We start from the raw sequence: 25,108 nt of genomic DNA, 5'->3' as shown, positions 1-25,108 counted from the left end.
CTCAAGTAAAAAGTGTGGTTAGCGTGGTCCCGGGAATCGAACCCAGGACCTATACGCCGTGAATCCGGCAAACTAACCACAGGGCCACCCCAAAGGCCACAAGGTTACGGGGTTAGCAGTGGCGGGGAACAGCGAATTTAAAAGAAAAAAAAAAATGCAAGGAAGCTCACGCTAACGCGTAAGGCTTGAATGTAGCGAAGGTGTACGCAAACTTCACGATTATCACGACGGTTAAAGTTCACGATTGCAGCCGATTTGCTTCTCCTTCGCTGCCGCAACGACCTTTACTTCTTATTTAGTGCCATAGGGAAGCTGACAGTAACGCGTAAGTTATAATCCTTAGGCAATGAACCTTATTTTTGCATTAGCACTTTTCACCACACTGACACCGTTGAGTTAGAGGTGCGTTTATTAATCATCATCACCGCGTGTTTCTTGTTGTCGCGAATGGATTTGATCACCGTTAGATTAGAGTCAAACCACAACCTATCACACACTCGACACGAGTGCACAAATTCGACTGAAGAACCTCACGGTTGCACTGAGCGTCGGCTTCCGTCACCCGCGGACGTTCCTGCGGCCGCGAGCGGTGTCGGCTCGACGTTGCCGGGACCGCTCACGCACCTTGGCCCGTTTGCGTTGAACAGGTTCCCTGTTCTGGACCCACCAACGTCTCTGGGCAGCATTCTCAGTGGCCACATGGTCCTTGTTGGTCTCTGCACTCGTTTCCGTTCTCGATCCCTAGCGCGACTTTCCTCGAGGCGAAATACACCCCTCTTCTATACCCCGACCCCTCTATGATGTCCAGCTTCTCACTGGTGACCCAGCTTGCGCTGGGCAGGGCGCAGGCGGCTATGATGTCTTATGGGCGTCAGTGAACAAGGAACCACTCCCAACGGACCACAGGACCCACTTCAGGCGCTCAATAAATGTATTATCTCCCTCTCTCTGTCTCTCTCGAGGCGAGCGGCCTCCTCGTAAGGCGTGCGAACGGCCCGTGGCTGACCCGTCTCTGGGACTCAGCCTGCGCACTTCTAAGACGGACTATTATACTGCGGCGGCGCGCCAGCGGCGATGGCGCTGGGGCTGAGCGACAACCAATGAGAGCGGGGCGCGCGTCGCTGGTGACCGGGACGTGATTCGAACACGCAACCTTCGTCTCTCTGTCGCGAACGCGACAGAGAGACGAGCCGAGACATGGCTGAACGCTATGCCGTGCACCCAAAAACTGGGGCCCCGTTTTATTCCACGCTCGTGGCGTTTGTGGCTGCTAGCGCACCGGCGACGCGTGGCCCGCTCTCATTGGTTGTCGCTCAGCCCCAGCGCCATCGCCGCTGGAGCGCCGCCACAATACTACCTCCCAGCGCATGAAAATGACGAACGCCCAGCCCTATATCGCGGGCGGAGCCACAACTAGCGAGGGACGTGAGCACTGTGATTGCGATAAAGAAAGTGTTGCCACTATTGCGGCGAACGCTGGAGTCTTTTTTTTTTTTTTTTTTTTGCCAATCTTGGCCAATCTCCCTAAGTGGGTATGCTTGGCTTGACAAAAAAGCGCCGGGGAAGCTGTGCGGTCGCCGCGTAGCACTCTGTAAAAAAATGGCCAATTTTATGGAGAAAGCTGCTGGTAAAATGTTGCCGGACACATTTCCGTAATTTAGACACCGGAAAGAATTTTAAGAACGGAGATTCCGTAGTACGGAAAGGCCGTAACAAAACAAACACTCCGTTTCAAAAAGCACGTCTTTCCGTAATTGATAGAACCTTCAGAAAAGGGAAAAAAATACTTCGACGAGGAATCGAACCGGCGACGTTGATCGAATGGGCACGACGCTCGAGACCACTGCACCACCGCACGAACGCTGCACTTGTGCCGAACAACCTGTATACTACATGGATGCCCACCCTGCGTGTGCCATACATCGGTGTTTACTAGCTGGCTTACAGATTTCCTGGCTGACAAAGTGCGATTTCTTAAATAGCGCTTGCGAAGTAAGGTTCCGCGAATCCCCCACAATAGTTGATCGCCATCAACTCCGCTGTTTCGAGAAAGCGCTCGCAAAAATGTGTGTGACTGGCTGCGACTGCGACTTCGCACTGCATGAATAGTGCATGCTGTGCTTTGGTTTTAGGCTTTAGGCTAAATACTTCGGCCGATATTGATTCCTTTAGAACTAAATTACCTTCCGGAACTCTGCTTCTGCACGCAAATGACCTTATATTTTCTACAAGTGTGCCGGTCACACACGCATGTTCAGTATGCAGGTCCGGCTCAGCGACGTCGCGGGAGCGTCGTAAAGACAAGATACAGCGCTCGTGTTCAGCGGTATGGGCCTCATGGTCCTCACGACGTTTACTACACTTTAGACACTAACGAAACAGAGCCGCATTCATTACGCCACGAATGTTGTCGGGGCGCAGTTTTCGCTTCTCGATCGATTCCCGACGATCGACACGACAATATATTTCTTGCAGTTATTAATAAACTGATCTGTTTCTCTTCTGCATCATACAGAGGAAACGCCCGTATTTTGCAAAGCAGAAAAAGATTCCGTTTGACGTGTAACGGAGAGAGCATCCGTATACTGAGGGACGGAGCGCACTTCCGTTAAATTACGGGGGTTTTCTTTGTTCTGCATCAAACGGAACACGGCTCTGTTTTATTACGGCCGCTGGTCCGTAATTTTTCCGTAAAATTACGGATTGCTTTTACAGTGCACCCGCACACGAGCGCTCGGCATTTTCTTGGTTTTTTAACTGCCCGGTGGTCGCCGCGACGCACGTACGCGCTCACGTGCACTCGGCATTTTATTGGCATGTTCAACTGCGGACAGGAAAAACTACGATGTGATAAACAGGTTTGCTGTTAAAAAAATGCTTCTCGTGGTCGGAATCGAAATTGGGTCCCTCACGTTATGAAACCGGCGTCTGTCCCATCGCTCAATCGTCGCATTCCGGGCGCACGGCATTTACTTTGTGTTCGTATCGCGGGCGTTCGCTTTGCACTTGGCCGCGGGTTCTAGGCGTGCTAACGTGGTCCGCTTTGGGAGAGACGTGAAAGCTTCCGGAAGAAACAATCCGGGCATGCCAGACATGGAGAACCTGCAGCAGTAAGTTCGGAAATAAGTGTGAGGTGCAACAGCCGGGTCTCCGAGGACAGGAGAGGGGCTTCCAGCTCTGCTTTTTTTCTCCAGTCTTGCACCACTAGTGCAAGCTGCACCAATTTTTATTTATGGGGCATGTCGGAAAATTTTTTGCCACGCTCTGTCAACAAAGCCGGGTCGCTCCGTTGACAGAAGAGCACTGAACGAGAATAGAGTGGAGGAAGCGCGTGGAGAGAACTCCCTTCGAGGGTATAGGGGGCAACACTGCCAAGGAAACGGCAGTCCAAGCACGTCTCCTGTTGCTCTTTCTTGCACTTCCAACTCACTAGCCTTACCGCGTGCTGCTGTCTTGTACAGTGTTCGCCGGCTCGCACCCACACAGCAGATGAGCGGCCCAAATGGGCGTCTGTACGGGTACTATGCAGGCCACCGTCGCTCGGAGTGAAGGTTGGGTTTTAAGTTTTGTTTACATAAGTTTTCGTCCCAAGTCTGTTTCTTTTTGAGGAGTTAAAATGAATACGACGGCAGCGTTTTAGTCGTAGCTGGTGAACCGTTGCCATCTCCTGCAATTATTATAGTGGCTAAATTATTAGGCCTTTAAATATGCCTTTTGTATAACAAATCCACAATTAATACTGGCAAATTAAAAGCTGTTTTTCCCCTGGGCCCAAACTAGCTCAACGAAGACGCGCTCAAATTTGTCATAGGTAATCGCATAATTCCATGTGTTGCTTTTATTGAAAAAAATCCCCTGCCTGCCATCTCCACTAATGTGAAACCTGGGGAGGGGCGAAGCATGAAGTGTATAAGTGTATTCTTGGCGCCTTGGCGTTTTTGCCAACGGAGAAGAAACCATTGGGGTGTAGAGGCATACAACTTTCTGTAAAAGTCTAGGGTCTTTGAAGAATGGAGCGTTCTAGCGCGAGGCGTGAACGAGTGTCCTGGTGTATTTTTAGTGTGCGTTGCGAAGCGTAAACCATGGTCCCGGTGTTTTACTACCGTGACTACGTTAGACTACGGTTACGACGGCGACGACATGAGACGCCGACAGCCCGAGCCACTATTTTTAAGGGGCTTCGCCCCTAATACTGCGTAATATTAATAGGAAAGAACAAATTAATTTTGTATGCAGAAGCTTCATTTTAGTTAATACACGCTAATATTGGCCCGTCAACACTTTACGTTTAATATTATCCGCTGCCTGTACTTGTTGTTAGCACACTCCTATATAAATTACTGTTGTGAAACGTGGCTGCAGCACACTTCTATATAAATTTTTGTTGTTTTGGCTGGTTATATCGCAGCCCGCTTAACCCCACTGGCCTGATGGCAAGAAAAAGCTTCAGGAACTAATATGTTATTACGTATGAGCTATTAATAAAATAATCTCCATTTGATCACCCAAGCAACACATTTCAGGAACTTCTCGTGCTCTTTTTCCCATGCGTTCGTGATTACAAAATTCTCTTTGTTGTCAAAAACATAGTGACTTTTAATTGCTCTTTGACAGGGACTGTTTTCCTTACCAGTTCATAACATGAGACAGGTAACAAATAGAGCCGAAACACCCAGTTTGTATAAAATGTCTGCGGTGAGAGGCTAGTACTCTAAAAGCTCGTTAATTCGAATTGCAAGGAGACGCCACCTCAGTTCGAATTAATGATACTTTTAATTATCCCAACGGTTCAAACTGGTGAAAGTGAAGAACAAAAACCGATTAAGGAGCAGTAGAACATGTCAGCAGTTGAGTGCTTGAAAAAGACCGCGACTGAAGCTTGCCTTTCATCCTTGAATGTGAAAGCGAGAACTTTTGACAGCGATGCCCCTTAAGCTGGCATTGGGCCGGCGAATGTGCGCAGGGAAACCTCACCGAGCGATATGACGTCATTCCGCGCGCCGACACCGCTAGATCGCCGAGAACACTCTGCCCAGCGTTCGTGGCGTGATCTCTCGCGTGCTCGTCTCCTCTCCAGTTCACGTATTTTCACGGCTCAAGTGGGGAGCACAGACGTCGAGTTCGCAAAGCCGGTTGCCGTCGGTTCCAGAGCCCGTGGTGACGCGGTCCACTTTGGGGGCGATGTGAAAGCCTGCAGACAAAATGATCCGGGCTTTCAGCGGCAAGTTCGGAAATGTGTGTGAAATGCAACAGCCGCGGGTCTCCGACGAAGGAGAGATGGAGCAACAGAAGAAGAGCGTCACTCCTACAGAAGATGAAGCGCGGCGCAAGAGCCGCCGTGGTGCTACTCGAAAGCGGATGCGACGACTTCCTTCCAATCCCGAATATCGCGCCGGTGAAGCGGCGGCTAAACGTCAGCGGGTTGCAGAAGATACGGAGTTACGAGCTCGCCTAGATTGTACATACTGTAATCACCGAGTGTTCATTGTTCTTTGGGGCTAAAGACGGCACCACGCAGAAAATGTGACCGAGTCTCGAAGCAGAACCACGCATAAACTTAGCCAAACCAAGAACAAGCTAGGTGGGGCTGCCAGCTTCGCTGTTTGCCCACTAGTTCGCCACTAGCGCGAAGCTTCTCCAAAGTTTCTTTTCTCTGACGGGCGAATGTAGCGGAAGGCTTCCTTTTCACGTATACTCCCAAGAATAAAAGGATGCGGGTGGCATTCTATCCGGTCATTACTTCCTAGCGATGGCCACAGTGGCGCTTCGTTTAGCTCCACCACGTGGTCTTTGGCAGCGACAGGTTCTACGCGTCTAACTTCCGAAATGTTGCCACCTGTCAGCACGCTCTACACACTGAACTCGTGTCCACATCGACATAGTTCCTAAAGAAACTTCTTTCAAAAAGGTCCACCAGTGGCGTTTTAGGCTTATTTACCCGCTTTAACTTCTCTCTCAGCTTTTCTCTCCTTTCCGAAGGCGACGAAGCTGGAGTGTAAGCAGCGGGTACGTTTCCCTAGCCTAGGGCCGGGCCCCAAGCTGCCGGCGCGGTGGTGCGTAGTTCGAATTATCCGTGGCGAACATTTGGAATCTGCTGACAATCAAAATTAAACTGGCCAGCAATTTTTAGTTGACACGTGAACTGTTTTACGTGACCAGTCAATATGTATAGCTTTCTTTGCATTAGTGCAGTGTTGGTCTATGTTTTGTTTTACTGCGTTTTGGCCTCTTTTGCTAGCTAATATTGCAGTTTTGTATTAGGCCAGACACTGGCCATTCTTGGGATTTTTTCCCGCATTGGTTCAGTAATGTTCACTGATGAAAGAAGAAAGATGAGAGAGAGCTCGAGCTCGAGAAAAGAGAGAGAAAGAGATTGAGGGAGAGCAAGAGTGAAAGAAAGAAGTTGCTGGTTGAGACTTGCATGCAAATGAAGAAAAAGGAAGAGCAACGCATTTTTCCTGCGCCAGAGCCTGGAAGTGAATTTCACGTTAGGGCGGTACACGGTTGGTTGCCTGCGGTTAAGCTGCAGCTCCTCACTGTACTCTTTCCTGGTTAGACATATAAAGCTGAGATGGCGAATTTGAGCATTAGTTTGAATGTGTACGAACCTGGTCTTGCATTACAACTGAAGAACCAGTTGAAGATAAGGCTTCTGCTGAGGCGCGGTAGAGTGGGTTTCACACAAGCTCAGATGGCCTAATAGTGCCCTTTATGGCGGACACCAACAGCTTAGACCACGCAGCTTTACTGCGGCCGCACAAAAGAGAGAACGCCATCCGGCGACGCACAGCAAGGATGCCCGTACGCAAACACATCTGTTCCTCCTATCCTTTACGGGACACTGACTTGAACTTCTCGCAGTCTTTTCTTTTGGCTGAATTGGGTAGTGTAACCCACGCTATCCATAATTTTAATATATAGCGGACATCCGAGCTGAATACCATCTGCCATTGGAGGCAGAAGTGAAAACAGCATGCGCAGTTCCTGGCTGCCGCAGCAACGTCCATAATGATGGCACACTCGTTTGAAATGTGTTTTCATGCTGCGGCTGCCTCAGCTTTTAAAACACCCGAATTGAAATCAAAACATGGTTGAAATAAATATCTCCCTTGAACAGGCACTGATTCCTCCAACAGTTGTTCGGAAAAGGTTTAACGCTGGCAGCGCTTCTGTCGTTCGCGTTATTTTCCCGATCCGCTTACCTTCTCAGAATATTCCGAGCAGATTAAATGGGTTGTTTTATAAAGGGCCCAATTTTCTCGTTTTCGAAGCACTTTTCAGGCAAAGTGAGATCTCCAACGCCACAAAATAGCATGAGTAAAACTAAGCATAAAAAATCCGGGGACACCAAAGCACTTCTCATGGGTTTTGAATGCAACAGCTTGAACGTCTAATTGAACAGGTCTTTTTCCAGTTTCGCGCCTCGAGTAATGTTCGGTCGCTTGGCTGCGCTTTTCCGCCGCCTTACTTCGTCTGTGGTGTACTGAACGGCAGCCATGTGTAGCTGCCGGCGTACGGCGAACGCTACATCCGCTGCAGCCACAGCACCCAACTCTCTCTGTCTCTCTCTCTCTCTCTCTCTCTCTCTCTCTGACATGCCCAGGCGTTGCTTAAAGTAGTAAAGACACGAAATCTGAGATAAATACCGTAATGTTCCGAGAGAACGCCCTCCCCCGAACCACCACCCACAGCCCTTTAGCAGTGAAGTAACCGATTTACTGAAAGACCTCAAAGAACGCCCACTCCCTAAAATCGATGGCCTCAGTGCCGATTCGTGAACAAAATAAACGCGTATCATCTAGTCATGGGTTGATCACTTATTTGTCCTTTCCGCACTCGATCCCGAAAGCTCGCCCATCTCGTATTTTTTCGTGATATCTCTGTAGTATTGGTTGGCAGTGCGGCCACTTTTTTGTAGTTTTCCGCACCTGACCCGAAAGTTCGCCCATGCCGTATTTTTTTTTTCTTGATGTCTCTCTACTTTGGGTGGGTGTTCTTTCCCAAGTTTACGGTATCTAAAAGGCTTCCTTTGTATATGGCGATATCTCCTAGCAAGTTTCAATAGTAACCGTTAAGTATAACATATTTTAAATTCAATTTATTCTTTGCGCGCACGAGAAAGCTCAGAACGCATGCCATTTCACAATCTACTCTTCCTGGCCCCAGACTGCGTCCTGTGGGACCCCGTGACGTGGCCCACTCGCTGCCTGCGGTTGGCGCACGCTGCTCGTGCCTGTGTATCACGTCACGGTTTAGGGTCTGACCCCATGCAGCCCACGCGCGTGGAGATGGTGGAGACGCGCAAGTCCACACCGGATGTGGTGCGACAAAAATGGTGACGTCACGAGTGCCCTCATGTTTTGGCGACCGCATCGGTGTTCGTTTTGTCAAAACCGAAACTGACACGAATAAACACGGCTGTGAATAATTATTTACGCTGCAACCCTTTGTTGTGGCATTTTATGATTAGTGGGCTGGTAGGCACCTATAACAGGGAAGAAAACGTAAGACGAAAATTTCTAGTCAGCACTCTTTTAAGCAACCGAGGCGCGTACACGTGTTTTTAGAGCCAAAGCTTTACTACAGCGTGTCTCCGAAGGTCATTAATCGCGTCGTAATAACCTTGAGCCATAGGAGGGAAAGTGTGGCAGGTGTGACGTTATGCCACGTGATCCGCTGCGGAGAGGCGTCTTAGCTGCACTCGCTCGGAGCCTTGCCGCTGCGGCGCCACGAAACTAGGCGAGGGTTTAATTGCTGCTTCGCCGACGCTTGGTCGCTCAGTCTCACCACTGATGGAGCGCCGCCGCCAGAGCGCCAGTGTGGCAGGTGTGACATAACTTTCAGGAAACACTGTGTGGCACCTTTGGCATCTTTGAAAAACCAAGCCAAACTGACCTTTCGCTCCTTATACTCGTAGGTTTACAAGTGCTAAACCTGACCCTCTTTTTTCCTCTGTGGGCCGTTTGACGCTATCTATATCGATAAACAAGCAGTACTATAGGTTCAAAATGTAAAAAAATCGAAGCTGCAAACGTGAAACTCACTCGCATAACGAAAAACTTCCTTAGGTCTGCTTTAATTTGTGCGTCATGCATAGTAAGCATGGGATTACGCGTTTCGTGATATCGCCGTGCACATCACATTTTTTAGTCAAGTCGTATGCTATCCCTTCGCCCCTCTGACTGCAACAATTTTCATTAAGAGACGTTGTGGGGACGCTTATCTGCGGGTATTTTTAAACGGACCGTAATGCCTGATAACAAGTTGGCGTGTACCAATAGATTGGCGTACCAAGAATACAAACGTATTCCTCACAGTACCATCAGTTCTTTGAAAACGCACAAAAATCCAGTAAAGAGCAGTAACGTAGGAGCATATATACGGAAAATTAAGGGCAGATGTTTTTGTAAATGCATCTTTAAAAGGGAACAAATCTCAGTGTCGTAAACAATTAGCAAACAGGTAGACTCATTACCTCACAAAGAAGGCTTTGTTTCAATTCCGATATCGATCAGATGCTTTGCTTTGGTAAACAAGCGTAGTCGACAAATTTAGGAAAGAAGGCGGGAGTACAACTGTCCGTTCTTTCCATCGGCGCACATATACAGGCCATGAGCGCTGTCGACAGGAGGGCCGATGAAACTTTTCTTAGGGTTCGCTGTGAGTGTAGTCATGGGTCGCTCCGGCCGCTTTTCCATTGCTTCTGGCATAAATTTTCCAAAGCTCATGGCCCCGATGTTACGTATGCACGTGTTGGAAATGGTCATTTCTGCAATGGCAGCGTTCGCAAAGGACGGGTGCTTAACACGTGGGCAATTACACCCGATGCCATTCTAGTCTGCAAAAGCGCACGGTGTGTGCTACAGACAAGCGCCGAGAAACCTTCGTATGAAGTAGAGCAAACTTTAATTTCTCGTTTGGGAAATGGCACCATGCTCATTCGTGAGGTCGCGATGCAGCTAGATATTGCGATGTAACCTGGTTTGATGCGCTTAAAGTATCAAGCTTAGCAGCCATGTTCCAACGCGTAATGTATAAACGTTTGCTCATATACCTGGAAGAAGCACGAGCCGCATTCAGCGGGCTGCTCATGACAGCCCACCAATACGATTTCCCTGCAACCGTTATCTAAATTTAAACCAGGCGGCCGCCTCACGACGGAGGCAGGTTGTCATTGCTGTGATAATCTCACCTGTGTGGGCAACGGAACGTAGCCCAATTATCAGAACTAAATAAACGAGGAGTCAGTACGCGGCACTTGGCAGCAACAGTGTCCGGTGGCGATCTCCTGTTGACTTCGCGCTCATAGCAGGAAGCATGCGAAATCGTGATGAGGCCGAAAAGTTTAAATTTGTCAAGCATCCTACGATATCGCGAAAAGGGCATCTGCACTGGGACATTGCGCAGTGCGAAACGCCTGCACGCCTTGCGTGTTGTCCCTGTGCACATCAGTTTGTTTTTTGTCAAATCTGCTGGGCTTCATCAATCGCCGAATTTGTACACTAGGCCACTTTGATTGGCCATTCTGGAGTGTTGTGGTGAAGACAACCTACGGGGTCTTCTTAGGGTGCATTAACGCAGTTACTTGGCGGCGAGAGCCAGACTTCTTGGGGTAGCGACCATGATCCCATTCACCTCGATCTGTCATCGTCACCCTCTCCTCGCCTACGTCGGAAATGTCATATCGTTGAGTGGGATGAGTTTCAGGAGTCGATTAATCAGATTGCAACGTCCAAAGAGGACCCTTTATCATCCATACAAAGGGCTCTTGAAGTTTCCACAACTCTGAACTGGGTTGACGAGAACCGCCCAAACCCGAATTTGCGCCTTTTTCAATTGTGGGCGCAGCGCCGCCAGGCGGAAATGTTTGCTTGTCGCAATCCCAGCTCTCTGAATTGCGCACTGCAGCTCACTGCCGTGGCTCGTCGCCATGAATGCCGGCTGTTCCGCCAGCGCTGGCTTGACATGTGCGCTTTGTTGGGGTTCCAGTCTGAATTCCGCTCCATATGGCGCATTTTTCATTCAATGGAATGATCACCATGATCCCCAGATCATGTTGCGTCGGCGTTTCTCATCTCCAACCACACGTCATTGCAATTTGTAGATACGCTGACTCACACTTTATACCCCACTTTTGACTTCGATCCAGTCATCGTGCCCCCTCCGTTTACTCTTCCACCGGGTGCTGGTACGCGGTCAGCGGAAGCAGCAATCGAGGGTATATTCTGATCATTTACCGTGGCAGAACTAACTGCGGCACTTGACGTGGCTACACTCTGGAAAGCTCCCGGCCCTGACGGAGTAACCTACGAATCTTTCAAGAACATCGACGATTTTTCTCAAATGGGACTCCAGAGGCGTACAATCGGGTATGGCTCACGAGTACATACAATATACCCGACCTGGCTTAAAGTGGATGTTATTATTACTATTTCAAAACCCGGTAAACCGAGTACCGATATCCGCAACCTCTGACCAACAGCATTCGCGACGACCATTTGGAAGCTGTTGGAGCGAATGTTCGCCACCCGACTGCAGTGGTAGCTCGTCGTTCACCGTCTTTACCGCCCATGCCAAATTAGATTTCGTCCCCACCTTGGGGCGGAGGATGGTCTCGGCCACCTCTCCGAGATAATCCTCTTTGGCCGCCGATTCCATCGTGTTCGTTGTGTTCTAAGCAAAGACGTCCACAAAGCGTACGGTCACTTTTGCCACACGGCCCTCATTGAGGTACTTCACCTCCTTCACCTGCCCGCAGGCCTGTGTGATTTCATCTCTTCCTACCTACAATTCCGCACCTTCTCCATCCACGTCATCGGATCTCCCATCAGTTCTTTCCAGCCCGGCCGTGGTGTGCCTCAGGGGTCGGTCCTGGCCTCCTTGCTTTTTAACATGGTCATTACATCTCTTGCCTGGATACTCTGTGCTGCTCCTCACATCTATAGCATCATCGATGCGAACAACATCGTGGTATGGTCTGTTCACCAGGACCTTCGCCTTCAAAGTGTCGGCCTGCAACATGCTCTTGATGACACCAATTCTTAGCGAAGGTATCTCGGCCTTACACTTTCTTCTACCAAAACAACACCTCTCACCTTGGCCAACACATGGGGTCGTCGGCGCTTGGCGACCTACCCTATTCGTCTTGCTGTTCAAGGGATGCTGTACCAACAGCGGCTACGCTACCTGTGTTGGGCTTGGCTATTACGGCAACCGGTTGTGCAAACATTGGATTCGCTCAGCAAAGTATCGAGCTTCACAATCGCTACATCTTCTGTGTCGCATTTCTTAAAAATCCGGTGGTGCGGCATCCAAGATGACCCGCATGCTTGTCCTGAGCCATTCTTCAGCCCCGCATTGTTTACCAAACTCTATTCCACTTTCTTGCAAAGTAAGACTGGGCGCTACTCGAATGGATCAACAATTTGGCTAGGCGAGCAGCAACCCATCTTCCAGCCCTCACCGCCATCCCCCATCTCCAACTGGAAGCACAGCTGAACACATTTGCGATATAGACCATCAGTGTCGTCAAGCCCGCCTTCAGAAACAAGCCCTAGATCCAGATGCTGCTGCTCTAGCACCGTGCATGACTGGTTCTCCAGCCCCACAACTATCAAACGCCACTATACGACCCCCATGGAAGTTCCACCAATTAACAGATACACGACCTGTTGCCCGCTATCATCATCGAACGGTTGGTGCTCCGATTCCTCTTTCTATGGACATTGTTAGCCCTTCCTCTACGTTGACGTTAGTCGGCGCCAGTGCATCAGATACTCTTCTTCATACCGCTCTGCTATGCCTGACCACTACTCCCGATCCAAGGACTAGCACTTACATTACAACGGAAAAGTGGCCATTTCCCAAGCAGAACTCCTCGCACTGCGGATGCTCTGCTACGCACAACTGTGCTTATCAACCTGGCTTCACCGCAGTGTACAATTTACTCATTCATCAGCAGCTGTTCGAAAGCTTCGTAAAACTCTTACGTCCAACGAACTTCTGCCAGAAATTCAGGACATCGTGGACACTTACCGGTGCTGTATTCGCGTGTCATGGCACCAACGCAACAGCCACCTCGCAATACAAGCTGCAGGTGCCGGTACGCACCCCGTGCGTGTGCAATATCCCGCTGTTCTTGCACTTTCCTCAGTGGCTGTTCGCCAAGCCAGTACAAAGGAACGTCTTCGGCGCACCGCGCACCCTCTCATACCCTCATGCGGTACGGATCTCTCTGGCTGGGGATTTTCTCGCCAGGATGATGTCCTGCTCCGACGTTTTCGCATGGGGGTGGCCCTCACGCCGGCTGTGATGAGGACCTGGCCACCTCAGTAACATGCCCCGTTTGACTCGACGTGACTTTTCTGCCCCGCTCCTGACTACAACGAAACACTTGGTGGGGAGCTGCCCAACCCTGCGAAGCCTACGCCTTGTGCACATCGCCTCTTGCGGCCTGCGCCCCGGACGTACGCAAAATTTTATGTTGTGGATACAACGTCCCCATCATGGCCCCCTGTTACGACTCCTTCGGGAAACCGGAGTGCATCTGTATATATAGTTTTGCTTATGCTGAATAGCAAAGTTCCGCAATAAAAAGAAACTACAAAACGGAGCTCGTATTTACACATATGGAAGCGCTACAACAGGCGGCAAAACAGTAACGGCGTTCGAGGCCTGTACGACCAATAGCGGAAAAAATGGGATCATAGCGCAAGCGGCGAGGCGACAAGGCTGACCTGTCGGCTTTTGCTCATAGTGTCTACGCCTCCACAACACTTGCGAGCAAATTGCTACGCAGGAAAATTTGACCGGGCATGTGACGAGGTGCGGAGGTTCGCCAGAATTTGAAACCTTCGCATTTGTTTCGTTCAAAGGACAAGATAACCCGTGAGGTCTGGGAAGAGTTCGCATTGTTATCAGGGAAGGAAGGAAATAGCGTCAGCGCCCCATCAATCACGCTTTGGTGCGCAGGTTGGTTTAAGCACTAGGCGTAAATTGCTGGCCATGCCTTGTTTTTACGGCAGTGTGTGTTCATTTTTATCTTATGTATCACATGCTACCTCTTTGCACGACAATAAACAGTTAGTTTGTATTTCACCGTGTCAGTTCTGGTCTTTTGCATCAGTGCGCTCTTGCGCTTCCAAACGCCCTTATTTGTACTTTGAGAAGTTGAAGCACCTATTGGCCCACTTATTTCGAGCTGCTTGTTGATTTGATTGATTGCAGGGTTTAACGCGTCGACGCGACGCAGGAGATGAGGCGCGCCGTAGTGGAGGGCACCGGGTTAATTTTGACCAACTGGGGATCGTTAACGTGCGCCGAAATCTCGTACACACGGGCATTTTTCCTTTTCGTCTCCATCAGAAAAGCGGCCGCCGCGGCCGGGAATCGAACCCGCGACCTCCTGCTCAGCAGCGCAACGCCTTAGCCACTGAGCCACAGCGGCGGGTTCGAGCTGCTTGTTAACCTTCTTGGGTGGCCGCCGATCATGGCTTGATCACCGTGTGGGCGGTGCTGGGTCTCCTTGTTTGTGACCCGCTGTTGAAATGGAAACTAGAGTTTGAATAACTTTTTTGAACTCTATGATCACGCGTTTGTACCTCTATCGGTTTTGTTCGACGGAAAACATTGCCTTGCTTGCTGGAAATAAGTAATGGAAGCTGATATTCCTCCGTGTCGTTTTCCTTTCATTTTTAGTGACGTTGGCGAGCACGCCACAAAGCGCCCAGAGTGAGCCGCTGACCTGTTTTCGACCTTACTGCATCGTCGTCGTCTACCTGAAAGCCCGTTTTTTACGTTTACTTTCATCCTAGAAATCGAAAGCGAATCGAAAAGGGTCTATTTCACGCTACCTTGGTATGGCGGCGCTCATACAAAGTCGACCAGCAAGCATCCCCCTCCATGCTGCCCCTCAAAAAACTTCCCATCAAATACTGTCGCCTGGCAGCGGGGGGCAGAAGACAAACACGCAAATGTCGCGGCAGCGTCCCGATAGGGTAAACGATTGCTCTAATAATTTATTACTTTTGCCACTGGAAATGTCTACGTACGCAAATTTGAATATGCGCTTAGCTCAGCTAAAGATCTCTGATGCCTAAAACACCGCTGCATACTAGATTCCGCTTCTCATTAAATATTTTTGAGTGGCTGATATCAATTCGTTGTCATCTACTACGGGATGCCTCACAACCACCGTGTAGCTTCTGCACGTTATAATCGAATTATAACTTTGGAAAGAGTTCTAAGCGATCACACCCCTGCCTCCCTCTTTGAGGCAAGGAGTTAATCCTTCCTTTTGTGAACTGTTAAAGAGAAATTCCCTGAGATGGTTGCCCTGCGTTCCATTAAAAAAAAATTTTTAAAAATAACAACGACCTCTCCATCATCGAAAGCCCGTGCAAGATGTTAAATTTAGCCCATGGTTGCCCACGGGACCTTGGAGCCCACGGGTGTGCTCGCATCAGTATCAGACAGCGAAGGCTCGTCCTCGCTCGGTCAGTTCAGAAGGCGGGCACACGCTCTGGCTGGGGCATATGTAAAGACGGCAGGAGCGCGCCAGCTTTCTTGCCTTCAAATGTGACATTAAAGGCTCAGCCAGGGATCGTTGTTGTTGTCCAGTACAGAAAATGGCCGCCGTTGGGTACAGTAAACAAAAAAAAATGACAGCATCTCCCCTCCGTGGATTATGGCGAGGGTGCGGAGTACGGGGACTCGAAATGACATCCAAGTTGCGCCCCGAGTGACATCCGATTTGCGCCCCGACCGTCATTCGATTTGAGCCGTGAGTTGCACCTTGATTATTCCCTAAATGAAACTGCAACTCACGGTTGAAATCGAATTTCGCTTGATTTTCTCTTGATGGTGGTGTGCGCACGGATGGACACGGACGGACATTGGGAGGCACTCCGCACCCTTACAGGCGAAGGAGTAAGCCGTTTGACTCTCGTGTACTAACTCATGGTCGTAGCCCAATGGGAAAGACCACGGAGCAAGATGGTAAGACGACTGACACTAATTCTGTCTTGACTACCAGACACAGGCTCGATCGTGCCGGTGCCTGTGCGATTTTTTTGGATTGTAAATGCTACGCGCACGAACGCGGACGGATATTGTGCGGTCCTAAGGTACTCCGCACCTAAAACCTTTTGAATTCGATGGGAACGGTCCGGGTCTACAGAGTATATGGGAGCCGAGTGCCTTACCGTCGTGCTACCTCAGGACGTTGCCAGGGAAGAAACAAGAGTTAGCCTCGAGCGTGCGACGCTGACGTCATATGGCGCTACAGGTACACGTAAGGGCACGTCAGGAGAACGGCTGCATGCTAGCCACGGAGAACTTTGATCCTTAGAAAGCTGTGGCATGAAGGGAAGCCAGCCTGTCTCAGTGTCGAAATTGTTTGCGCCAAAAGACGAAGAAACGAAAGCGAAGGAAGAGACGCAAACGCTATAGCAGTAAAGAAATCGTTGGTGGTATCGCCAGAGAAAGCCATAATGCTTTCGCCTTTAAAGTACGTGTACAGACATAAGTGCCCAGAGGATTTTGTTTTACTGCGGCGGCCATTTTCAGTCCCAGACAACAACAATAACAGCGCCGGTTTTTTCAACAATGGGGCACTTAAAGCTCTCGCCTTTTTTTAAATAAAACGCCGTGGTCATTAACAAAGTGGCAGCATTTCATGACAGGCTACAATTCAAATGCTTCGGGTTGAACGCGCCTAAGCAACACCCAGGCTATGAGGCGCGCTGTAGGTGAGGGCTCCGGATTCATTTCGACCTCCCGGAGGCCTTTAACGTGCACCAGTATTCCGACACACGAGTGTTTTTGGCTTTTCCCCTCCATCGCAAAGCGGCCAGAAATCGAACCCGCGTCCTCGGGGTCAGCAGCACAACGCCTTAGCCACTGAGCCACCGCGACGGTTGATGGGCTACAATGGCAAGGAACGCAAGCAAACGGGTGGAAGGGCTGGTTACCGCCGCGGTGTCCTAATGGCTAAAACGTTGGGCTGCTGAGGGCGAGGACGTGGGTTCAGTCCTGACCGCGGCAGCCGCTTTTCTGGTGGAGAAAAAAAAAAAACAAAAAAAACGAAGACGCCCGTGTGCCGAGATTTTGGTGCAAGATAGAAGTCGTCAGGTAGTCTCAATTAATCCGTTGCCCTACATTACGGCGTGCGTCAAGACCCAGGGGTAGCTTCACGCGTCAGACCGAAATTTAAATTTTAAATCCTATAAAGCAGAGAAGACCCCCGCCTACCAGTCCCAAGTCGTTGCACTGATATCCTATACCATTACAGATGAAATCGACTCATCTACCCCTCCCCTCATCCATCTCTCAACACCAACGACGCGCGCCTTTGGCGACGCCTACAAATCTAAACGTGCTATACAGCACAACAATTCTACAGAACATATCCCCAACCATGCACCCCTACGAATGCCTATCCTGTAACACCCGACACCACATACCATCTAGTACGGGCTTGCCTCTACCACCCAAACCCCATCCATTTCCCGTTCTTAGAGCAGCGGGAGCGCGAGCTTACCGGCTGCATGCCAGAGACGCCGGTTAACCTTGTGTCTCGGGCAAGAGCGGCTGCCACTTCTGGCGGCTTTCCGGAATAGGAAGGCTGCCCACAACACTGTTTTGATTGTGGGGTTTAACGCGCCGACGCAACGCAGGCGATTAGGCGCGCCGTAGTGGAGGGCTCCGGATTAATTTTGACCACCTGGGGATCTTTAACGTGCGCCGAAACGTCGTACGCACGGGCGTTTTTGCTTTTCGCCTCCATGAGAAAAGCGGCCGCCGCGGCCGAGAATCCACAACACTGTTTTACGCTCCAAACGTCTATCAATAACAGCCACTACAACTGAAAAAAGTGCCTATCGTATCTCTGGCCTGCACTTCGGCGTGAACGAAAGTGTGCATATAGATTCCGCTTGGCCACAGGAAGGGACAAATGATGTACACCCATGAACAAAAGTTTACGTACCACGAAAGCAGCAATTTGGGTTATTTCTCTGTCGCGCGGCAGGCCGGGCTGCTATGTGCCGTATTTTTCATTACTTTAGTAACTATATGACATCTCACATGCGCACGGCAGTTTGTCGGGGTGCTACCGGAAGAGAAATAACCTAAAATTGCCATTTTTCAGGTCCGTAAACTTTCGATCATGGCTGTAAATTTGCTGAGGACCATGAGTGTGCGAGCCAAAAGACACGAACAAAAAATTGCAATGGGTACAGCCGCCCCTTAAAGCTCGGGAAACCTACGAAATTTATTTTTTTTTTTTTTGCCGAATTCAACGTTTTTTGCGTGCCTATCGTTTACGTGCACCGTATATTTTTCCCGTCTCTAGGCAAGTAGTTCAATTTTTCAAGCCTGCTTCATTTTCCGCGAAAATGTTTGTTTTTTGTTTTCAATAACGGCGTCTTGGCAGACTTTTTATGATGCTTACTAAGCGATTTGTTGTCAATACCAGAGCGAGAAGGAATAAGATGCGATGTGCTGAACTGTGAGCTTTGACGCGCGTCTTTTTTTGTTCATTTATTTAGCCCCTTCCTCTTCATTTTTGCGTTTCTTTTTTTGCAATGCGTCTTCATTTGATGCGTCACTTTTTGCTCATGCATCTATAAGACTCCAGAAAGAGGCTCTTCGTGCGTCATGGTACCGCCAGGTGGCCAATTTTACAGTGGAGCTGTATTTCCGGAGTACAACCACGGAAAGCGTACTGCAAGCAGCCGATAGCTGGCGTCTTGCACCCTGCGCTTAAACGATCGCCAAAAATGCGGATGTAGCACTACATGACTTTAAAGGAACTCTGCAACACTCCTGATAAACGCTTTCACTCTGTCCAGCTCAGACCTCTCGACCCAGCGCATGCTGATAGAGAGGCCACGAGCAGCCAGCAAGGACCAGGGAATCCCGGACTAGCAGACGCCCCCCACCGGTGCTCTCACCATCCTGCAGCATTAAGCTCGAAATTAAAGATGTTTATTCTCTCTCTCTCTCTTTCCTTCGCGTCTGGAAGCATTGTCAAAGCTATAGGTATCAGCAACCCGGAGCGGACCTTTTGATTTGCTCGTGCAGCAGAACTATCCGCCTACCGTTTCTGCTTTGCTTTGTGGCTTTTTTCTCAAGCGGCTATAAATCGACTTTATTGCTGCAACAGACAGGAAGCGGCCAATAGCCGCTAAATTGCTGTAATGACGTAATTCGAGCGACAAAAAAACGCCAAGACTCGGTAAATAGAGAAAAAAATTGGAGCAGGTTTCCAAGTTATCTTATGGGCACAGAGCAGTAATTTTTTGGCTGAGGTATCTTGTGACCCCCCATTCTAGGTACTGAATGTGTTTCTTGACTACGTTATGAAAGCGTTTAAGATTGAGAAAAAAATTTAAAAAAAAGTGTTGCAGGATCTTTTAAAGAAATCACGTGGTATAGGTTCCTTGATTTTGGTTCCTGCCCGCCTGATTGTCCAGCTGTTTCTTCAAGGCGCTGAGCCCCTGACTTGAATTTTCGACACGACAGCAGGAGTGTCGACATGCTGTCATTTCTAAACCGCGTCACTTGTGTTCAGCGTGTTGCGCAGTCTGGCGTTCAGCCAAACAGCTGCCCTCTTGGCACATTCGTTGAGCACAAGCATTTCGGACAAATGACGCGTATTGTGGAAAGCACAACGAGAGCAGTGGTGCCTTATCTGCGACTTCACCGACGGGTATTTATTAACGTCAATAGCTTTTGAGAATACCATTTTTTGTCACGCAGTGGTACGGAACGAGCGTTGCCGCAGGTAGTTGCAACACTGTGCTTTGCTACGTCACGTTGTATGCGCAATGACGAGGAGCGTAGTCAAGCCATTGAATCGATTCAGTCGTACGGTAATGTTTATTTCGAGTCGCTTAGGCGTGCAAAGGTCGCTTTGTGATCACTTTAGAATACTTCAAGTTCACATATGCAAATGGAATGTCCGTAGCTCAGTACAAAGACGAGATTAACGCGCGTGCAATATACACATGCAAGCATCGATAGATTTTGTTGACTACGCCAATCTGCCAGTTGTGCAAGAGGAAGATACCGCTCCCGTCTACTTGCGGTGTCGAGCGAGCAACTATTTTCAGGACAGTAGACTATATGTATTGTAGCGAGAATAATGGGCCCATGTGCCGTATGTATGTGCCGTGCGCAGGCATCAGCAATGTGGACAAGTAGTCCAATTTACCCGTGAAGGTATGCACTCACGCCGGTCTCAGCAGAAGAATCACTGCAGGAGACGCTTTTGCGCGCGATATCGGCCATTGTCTTGACGCCCAAATCTACGCTCGTCTCACCTCTCGCCTACAAATAAATCACCTGAACCATCTACGTGAACCTCCCTTGCACGAGGGATTCCGTAAGAACGCACAGCAAAGATGCAGTCCTTTTTGCCAGTGCTATATCCCGCTTCCGATCAATGACAATCACCTCATTCGGCGCTATAAATCACCTTCAAGTAGCCGAATAGCACTGGCAATAAGGACACACACACACACACACACACACACACACACACACACACACACACACACACACACACACACACACATATATATATATATATATATATATATATATATATATATATATATATATATATATATATATATATACATATATATATTTAGATAGACTGAAAAGATAAAAACTCACACAGAGCGCGAAAAAAACTAAGGTTAGTAGAGACCGAGACAAACGAGAAAGACGTAGAAAATAAAAATAAGTTTACTGACGTTTCAGGGAGAGGACTCCCTTTCTTAGAAAGGGAGTCCTCTCCCTGAAACGTCAGTAAACTTATTTTTATTTTCTACGTCTTTCTCGTTTGTCTCGGTCTCTACTAACCTTATATATATATATATATATATATATATATATATATATATATATATATATATATATATATATATATATATATATATATATATATATATATATATATATATATATATATATAAGTTACTTAGCTCTAATAGAAAGCGCTCAACCCCGCGCAGAGACGATTCGTGCCGCCATCTTGTTTACATTCTTTGCTGCCAGCGCGTTCTATGCGTTGCACAGGAACCTCCTCTATCGAGCGATTATTCTAATGTATTCGCCACTGAGCAATTAGCGCGTCTGTCGGACGATCTTGGACATGCTAGATCGATTCCCAGCTATCCTATTTGAGCTATAGGTATTATTCTTAATGAAAATGATGACTTAAACGCCGGTCGCCCAAACTGACGCCAATTTTCAGCTCTGAAGAATACACTCGCATCACCGTGAACTGTGAACTGTTGTAATTGTTCACCTGTGTCAAAGAAGATAAAAAGCGAGTAATTCGTAGAAGTCAGAAGTTACGGGAATTTATCCTGCTTCCCCGTATCTGGACTCCCAGAATTTAGGGATAATTAGTTTGCGTAGTACAACTTAGTGTTGCCCAGCCGGATTTATTCGTCTGTGTACATTGCTCTTTCTTCTTTGTGCGGCCTAATAAATGTCTGTTTCCGAAATTCTAGCGGTTTTGTCATCCCGGTTTAGACTCGTCTCATAACGCTTCACTGGGGCTTATACGAATAGGGTTTTGGCTAGGGAGAGCAAGCCATAATTTCTCTGCCGTCTGTCTGTACTAATCTCCCTGCGGGCGCTTCCATACTTTCTTTTACACTGCTTTTTCCTTCTTTTGGGATAAGGACGTCGTCTGCGTCAATGTTTTGTTGACCTGGAAGATCAGCAGTTCACGCGGGCCATGAGTGCTGTCCACCGCGCTTATTTTTCTCGGAATGGGCTTATACCAGCGCGCCTTTTTGTACTTGCTTCGATCAACCCATTTGCAACGGATTCCGTATTCCGTCGAACACAATGTTTGTGCTGGCGAATTTTCCTCTTTGAAATCAATGATAGTGTCCTTAGGCTGGGACCCGCCCATCGCTGTTCGCGTACTTTCCCTCTTGGAGTACTGCATCACTGCTTGCCATAAGTATTTCTTGAGCCGGTTCACGCAACTTGCATGAATGCACCAAATTTTGTGACAACCTTGGAGCGAAGCTCTTTTTATGGCTATACGAAAGAAATATCCCGTGGTCCCGTGTACGCAGAAAACTCCCCGTCGCAACCCCGTGCGTATCGCGAAAAAGTCAGGTTGAAGGGATGTTAAAAATAAGGGGGGAGAGATTGGCAGGGTTTATAGATGACGTAGCTACACTCTCGCATCTACCGATACTGGTAAGTGGGAAAGATGCATCGGAGGGAATGAAAAAAGGACTCTTCGCAGCGGAGCGCGCCCGCAGTGAGCTACTGCAAGAAGCACAGTTCGGAGGGAAATAGAGAGAATAAGCTTTATTTTCCCATCCGTTGGAATTGTGGTCCCTCCGGACCAGTGAGGGGTGTCTTCAGTCCAGGACTCCCTGGCTGCAGCCGGACGGCCGTGCCCTATTCAGCAGCGGAAGCTGGGCCCATGGGTCGGAGTTTGTCAGCAAACGACAACGGCGTGCAAGTGCGGCGGCGGTGCGGGCGGAGCAGCGTCACTGGGGCATGGCAAACACCGGCCACACGTTACTTCGAAATGGGTTTTGTTTCGGACACTCCTTGTACTGCGTCCAGCTTCTCTGGTCATACTTCTCCCCAGAGTGGAAAGGCAGTCAATTTTTTTAATGCTGGGAGCAGTGGTGCGCCACACGCGAAAAAATTTTAAGGATGCGCGTGCGCCTCTGTCCCCGGTTAATATCAAGATCCCGCTCCGCATTTCGCTCGGAAGGCTGACGTTCATTGAGGTTGGGCAGTGGGCTCATCATCTTCTTCTCAGGTCGAATTAGGTGCTGTCCGTCATGACGACGAGCCGGGCACCATCTTGCTGCACTGAAGGGCAGCAGACGACGTTTCACAGCAGAGGGAGTAGTATCATGTGATCCTCTCCAAGTCAATCCCCTCGTTGTTGCGGAGCGCTATGAAACACAACTGCCCCGCACACCAAGGGATGCTTAAGGCTTCAGGGTCCTGCCATTGTTTTTACTGTGAAAGCATTCAATGCCCTATTTCGCGAAAATCTGGCGTCAGCGTGACTGAAGGTGATTGAAGGTGGTCGCGGAAGTCTCAATACCCGTGGAGCAAGCGGCAGCTGGCGCTCCGCGCTTCTACTTGTCTCAATCGCAAGGTGGCCATCATTCCCGAGGCTCTCCGCGCGTTATCTCCGCTCTGTCACTGTCTTCTCCCGTATCGCTCCCTCTGGTTACAAAACGGAGCGAAAATGAACATAGCTCCGTGCAACCTCTGCCGATATGCCCCATCTATCGTTTTGGGTTCGGCTGTCTAGACACTGCGTCGTTCAGCAACAACAAAGGAGAAATTTATGGCGTTGGTGATAGTTCGTCCAGTGAGTTGCTGATGACAATCGCCTCGGTGACCACGATGCGGTACGTGGTAAGGGTTATTTTCATGAATTTGTGTGGTGAGTGAGCATGAATTTGAAAGTTGAGTGGAACCCGGTCTGGTCGGACACGCGTGCGACAACAATTAGAATGGACACTGGGCCCAAAAAGGGGGCTATGCTACAACATTTATTGTTTTGGGATAGTCAACTTTCAATGGCATTACAACATTAGTTTTACTGAAGTGCACTAGTGATAACTTATTGATTATGGACATACTGTCTTGATTCAATAGTTTTCTTACTATCGATAGTTCTACTCTGAGTCGGCTATCGGTGTTACCGTGGATAGTTTTTTTTTTTCCCGCAAAGTCAACACACTTAGTTTATAGGCACACCGGATGGGTGCCATGAAAAAACGATGTGATTGTTGTATGCCGTGTTTCCGCATTCTCACTGAAGACGGCAAAAGTGATGGGTAATTATCTAACAAGATTTAGTTGTCGGGTATCCGCAACCGCAAGCAAAGCTCGTCGGGATGAATTTTAACATGGAAGTGTGAAGGGCAGGTGGAGTTTATGTCGGCGACGTCCACAGCATCGAGTATTTTATTTCCTGTCTGCATATAACAAATGTGCTCTCGATTTAGCGTGTTGGCAAAGCTCACGCAACACTTCCGCTCCTGTGCGGGTGTGACTGGTCCCATACGCAAGAACGCCAAAGAATCAGTTGATCTAAACTGAGAGGCTCAGAAAATGAAGACAATGAATAATGCGAAATCCTGGTAATAAAAGTCCATTGATAGCGGAGAGCCCGTAAGCGCTTGGCAAAGTATCGGCCATGAACGAAGATGATTGTAGGAGTACGAAGGGTCATTGCACTCGGAGGCTATAGCCATTCGCCGCATGGAAACGTAGAGGACGCGCTGCGGTTGTGGACATGGCCACCTGATGTTTAAACTGGGAATTTCGCATGCTGTGGTGCCCGGGAAGCGCCGGTGCCCAGGCGAACGGCTGCCCTCCGCGAGGCTGAGACAGCTCGACCACTCGCCACGTACAAAAATCTACCTCTCAACACCCTCTTCGTATGCAGGGGGTCAGTCACAAGGTCAATAAGTCTGTCGAATTTAAAACTTTACGGAGGCTGTCAAAGCCACTGTTTTCCCCTCTTACCTGGCCATTGTCCCCACTTGATCGTTTCGGTGCCGCTTCTCTCTGACGCAGAGCCCCCGGTGATATCGCACTACGAGTTCCGGAAGGACATGCAGGTGGGCATGCGCATCAAGGTCTTCTGCACCGTCGTCCAGGGCGACCCGCCCTTCCTCTTCACGTGGCTCAAGGACGGCGTGCCCGTGGCCGGAGCGGCCAGCACCCAGGCGGCGCTGAACGTGCACAACGAGCGCGACTACAGCATGCTGTCCACCGACAGTCTGCAGCTCCAGCACTCGGGCAACTACACCTGCGTGGTGAAGAACCAGGCGGCCACCACAGCCTACTCGACGGTGCTGCGGGTCAACGGTACGCTTTCCTCCGCTATTTCGACACGCGGGCGTGGCATCACAACACGCCTGGACGATGCGCGCTAGACAGCTCCGAAGGGCACGCGCTGTGCGTGCGCCTGGGAGGGAGGTATTCGTCAAATCCACGACTTCGTGTAGCGCAAAAAAAAAAAAAAAAAATACGGACAAGGACAGAGGGAGGCGGCGGGAACAAGCACCCGTTTCTGTCCTTGTCC

General features: G+C 49.2%; 1 protein-coding gene across 1 annotated transcript in view; it reads left to right on the top strand.

Annotated features, from left to right (window-relative positions):
• The window catches only part of LOC144146903 (uncharacterized), a 723,365-nt gene that overhangs the window by 441,155 nt on the left and 257,102 nt on the right, over positions 1 to 25,108 (top strand). The window contains exon 4 of the mRNA XM_077678868.1: positions 24,598 to 24,891. Coding sequence (XP_077534994.1) covers positions 24,598 to 24,891 — 294 coding nt within the window. The remainder of the gene's footprint in view (positions 1 to 24,597; positions 24,892 to 25,108) is intronic.

The sequence above is a fragment of the Haemaphysalis longicornis genome, unplaced genomic scaffold (assembly GCF_048455015.1).
Source record: "Haemaphysalis longicornis isolate Haplotype H1 unplaced genomic scaffold, Haemaphysalis longicornis Haplotype H1 scaffold_1, whole genome shotgun sequence".
Lineage (NCBI taxonomy): Eukaryota > Metazoa > Arthropoda > Arachnida > Ixodida > Ixodidae > Haemaphysalis > Haemaphysalis longicornis.
This window is presented reverse-complemented; position numbering and strand designations above follow the sequence as displayed.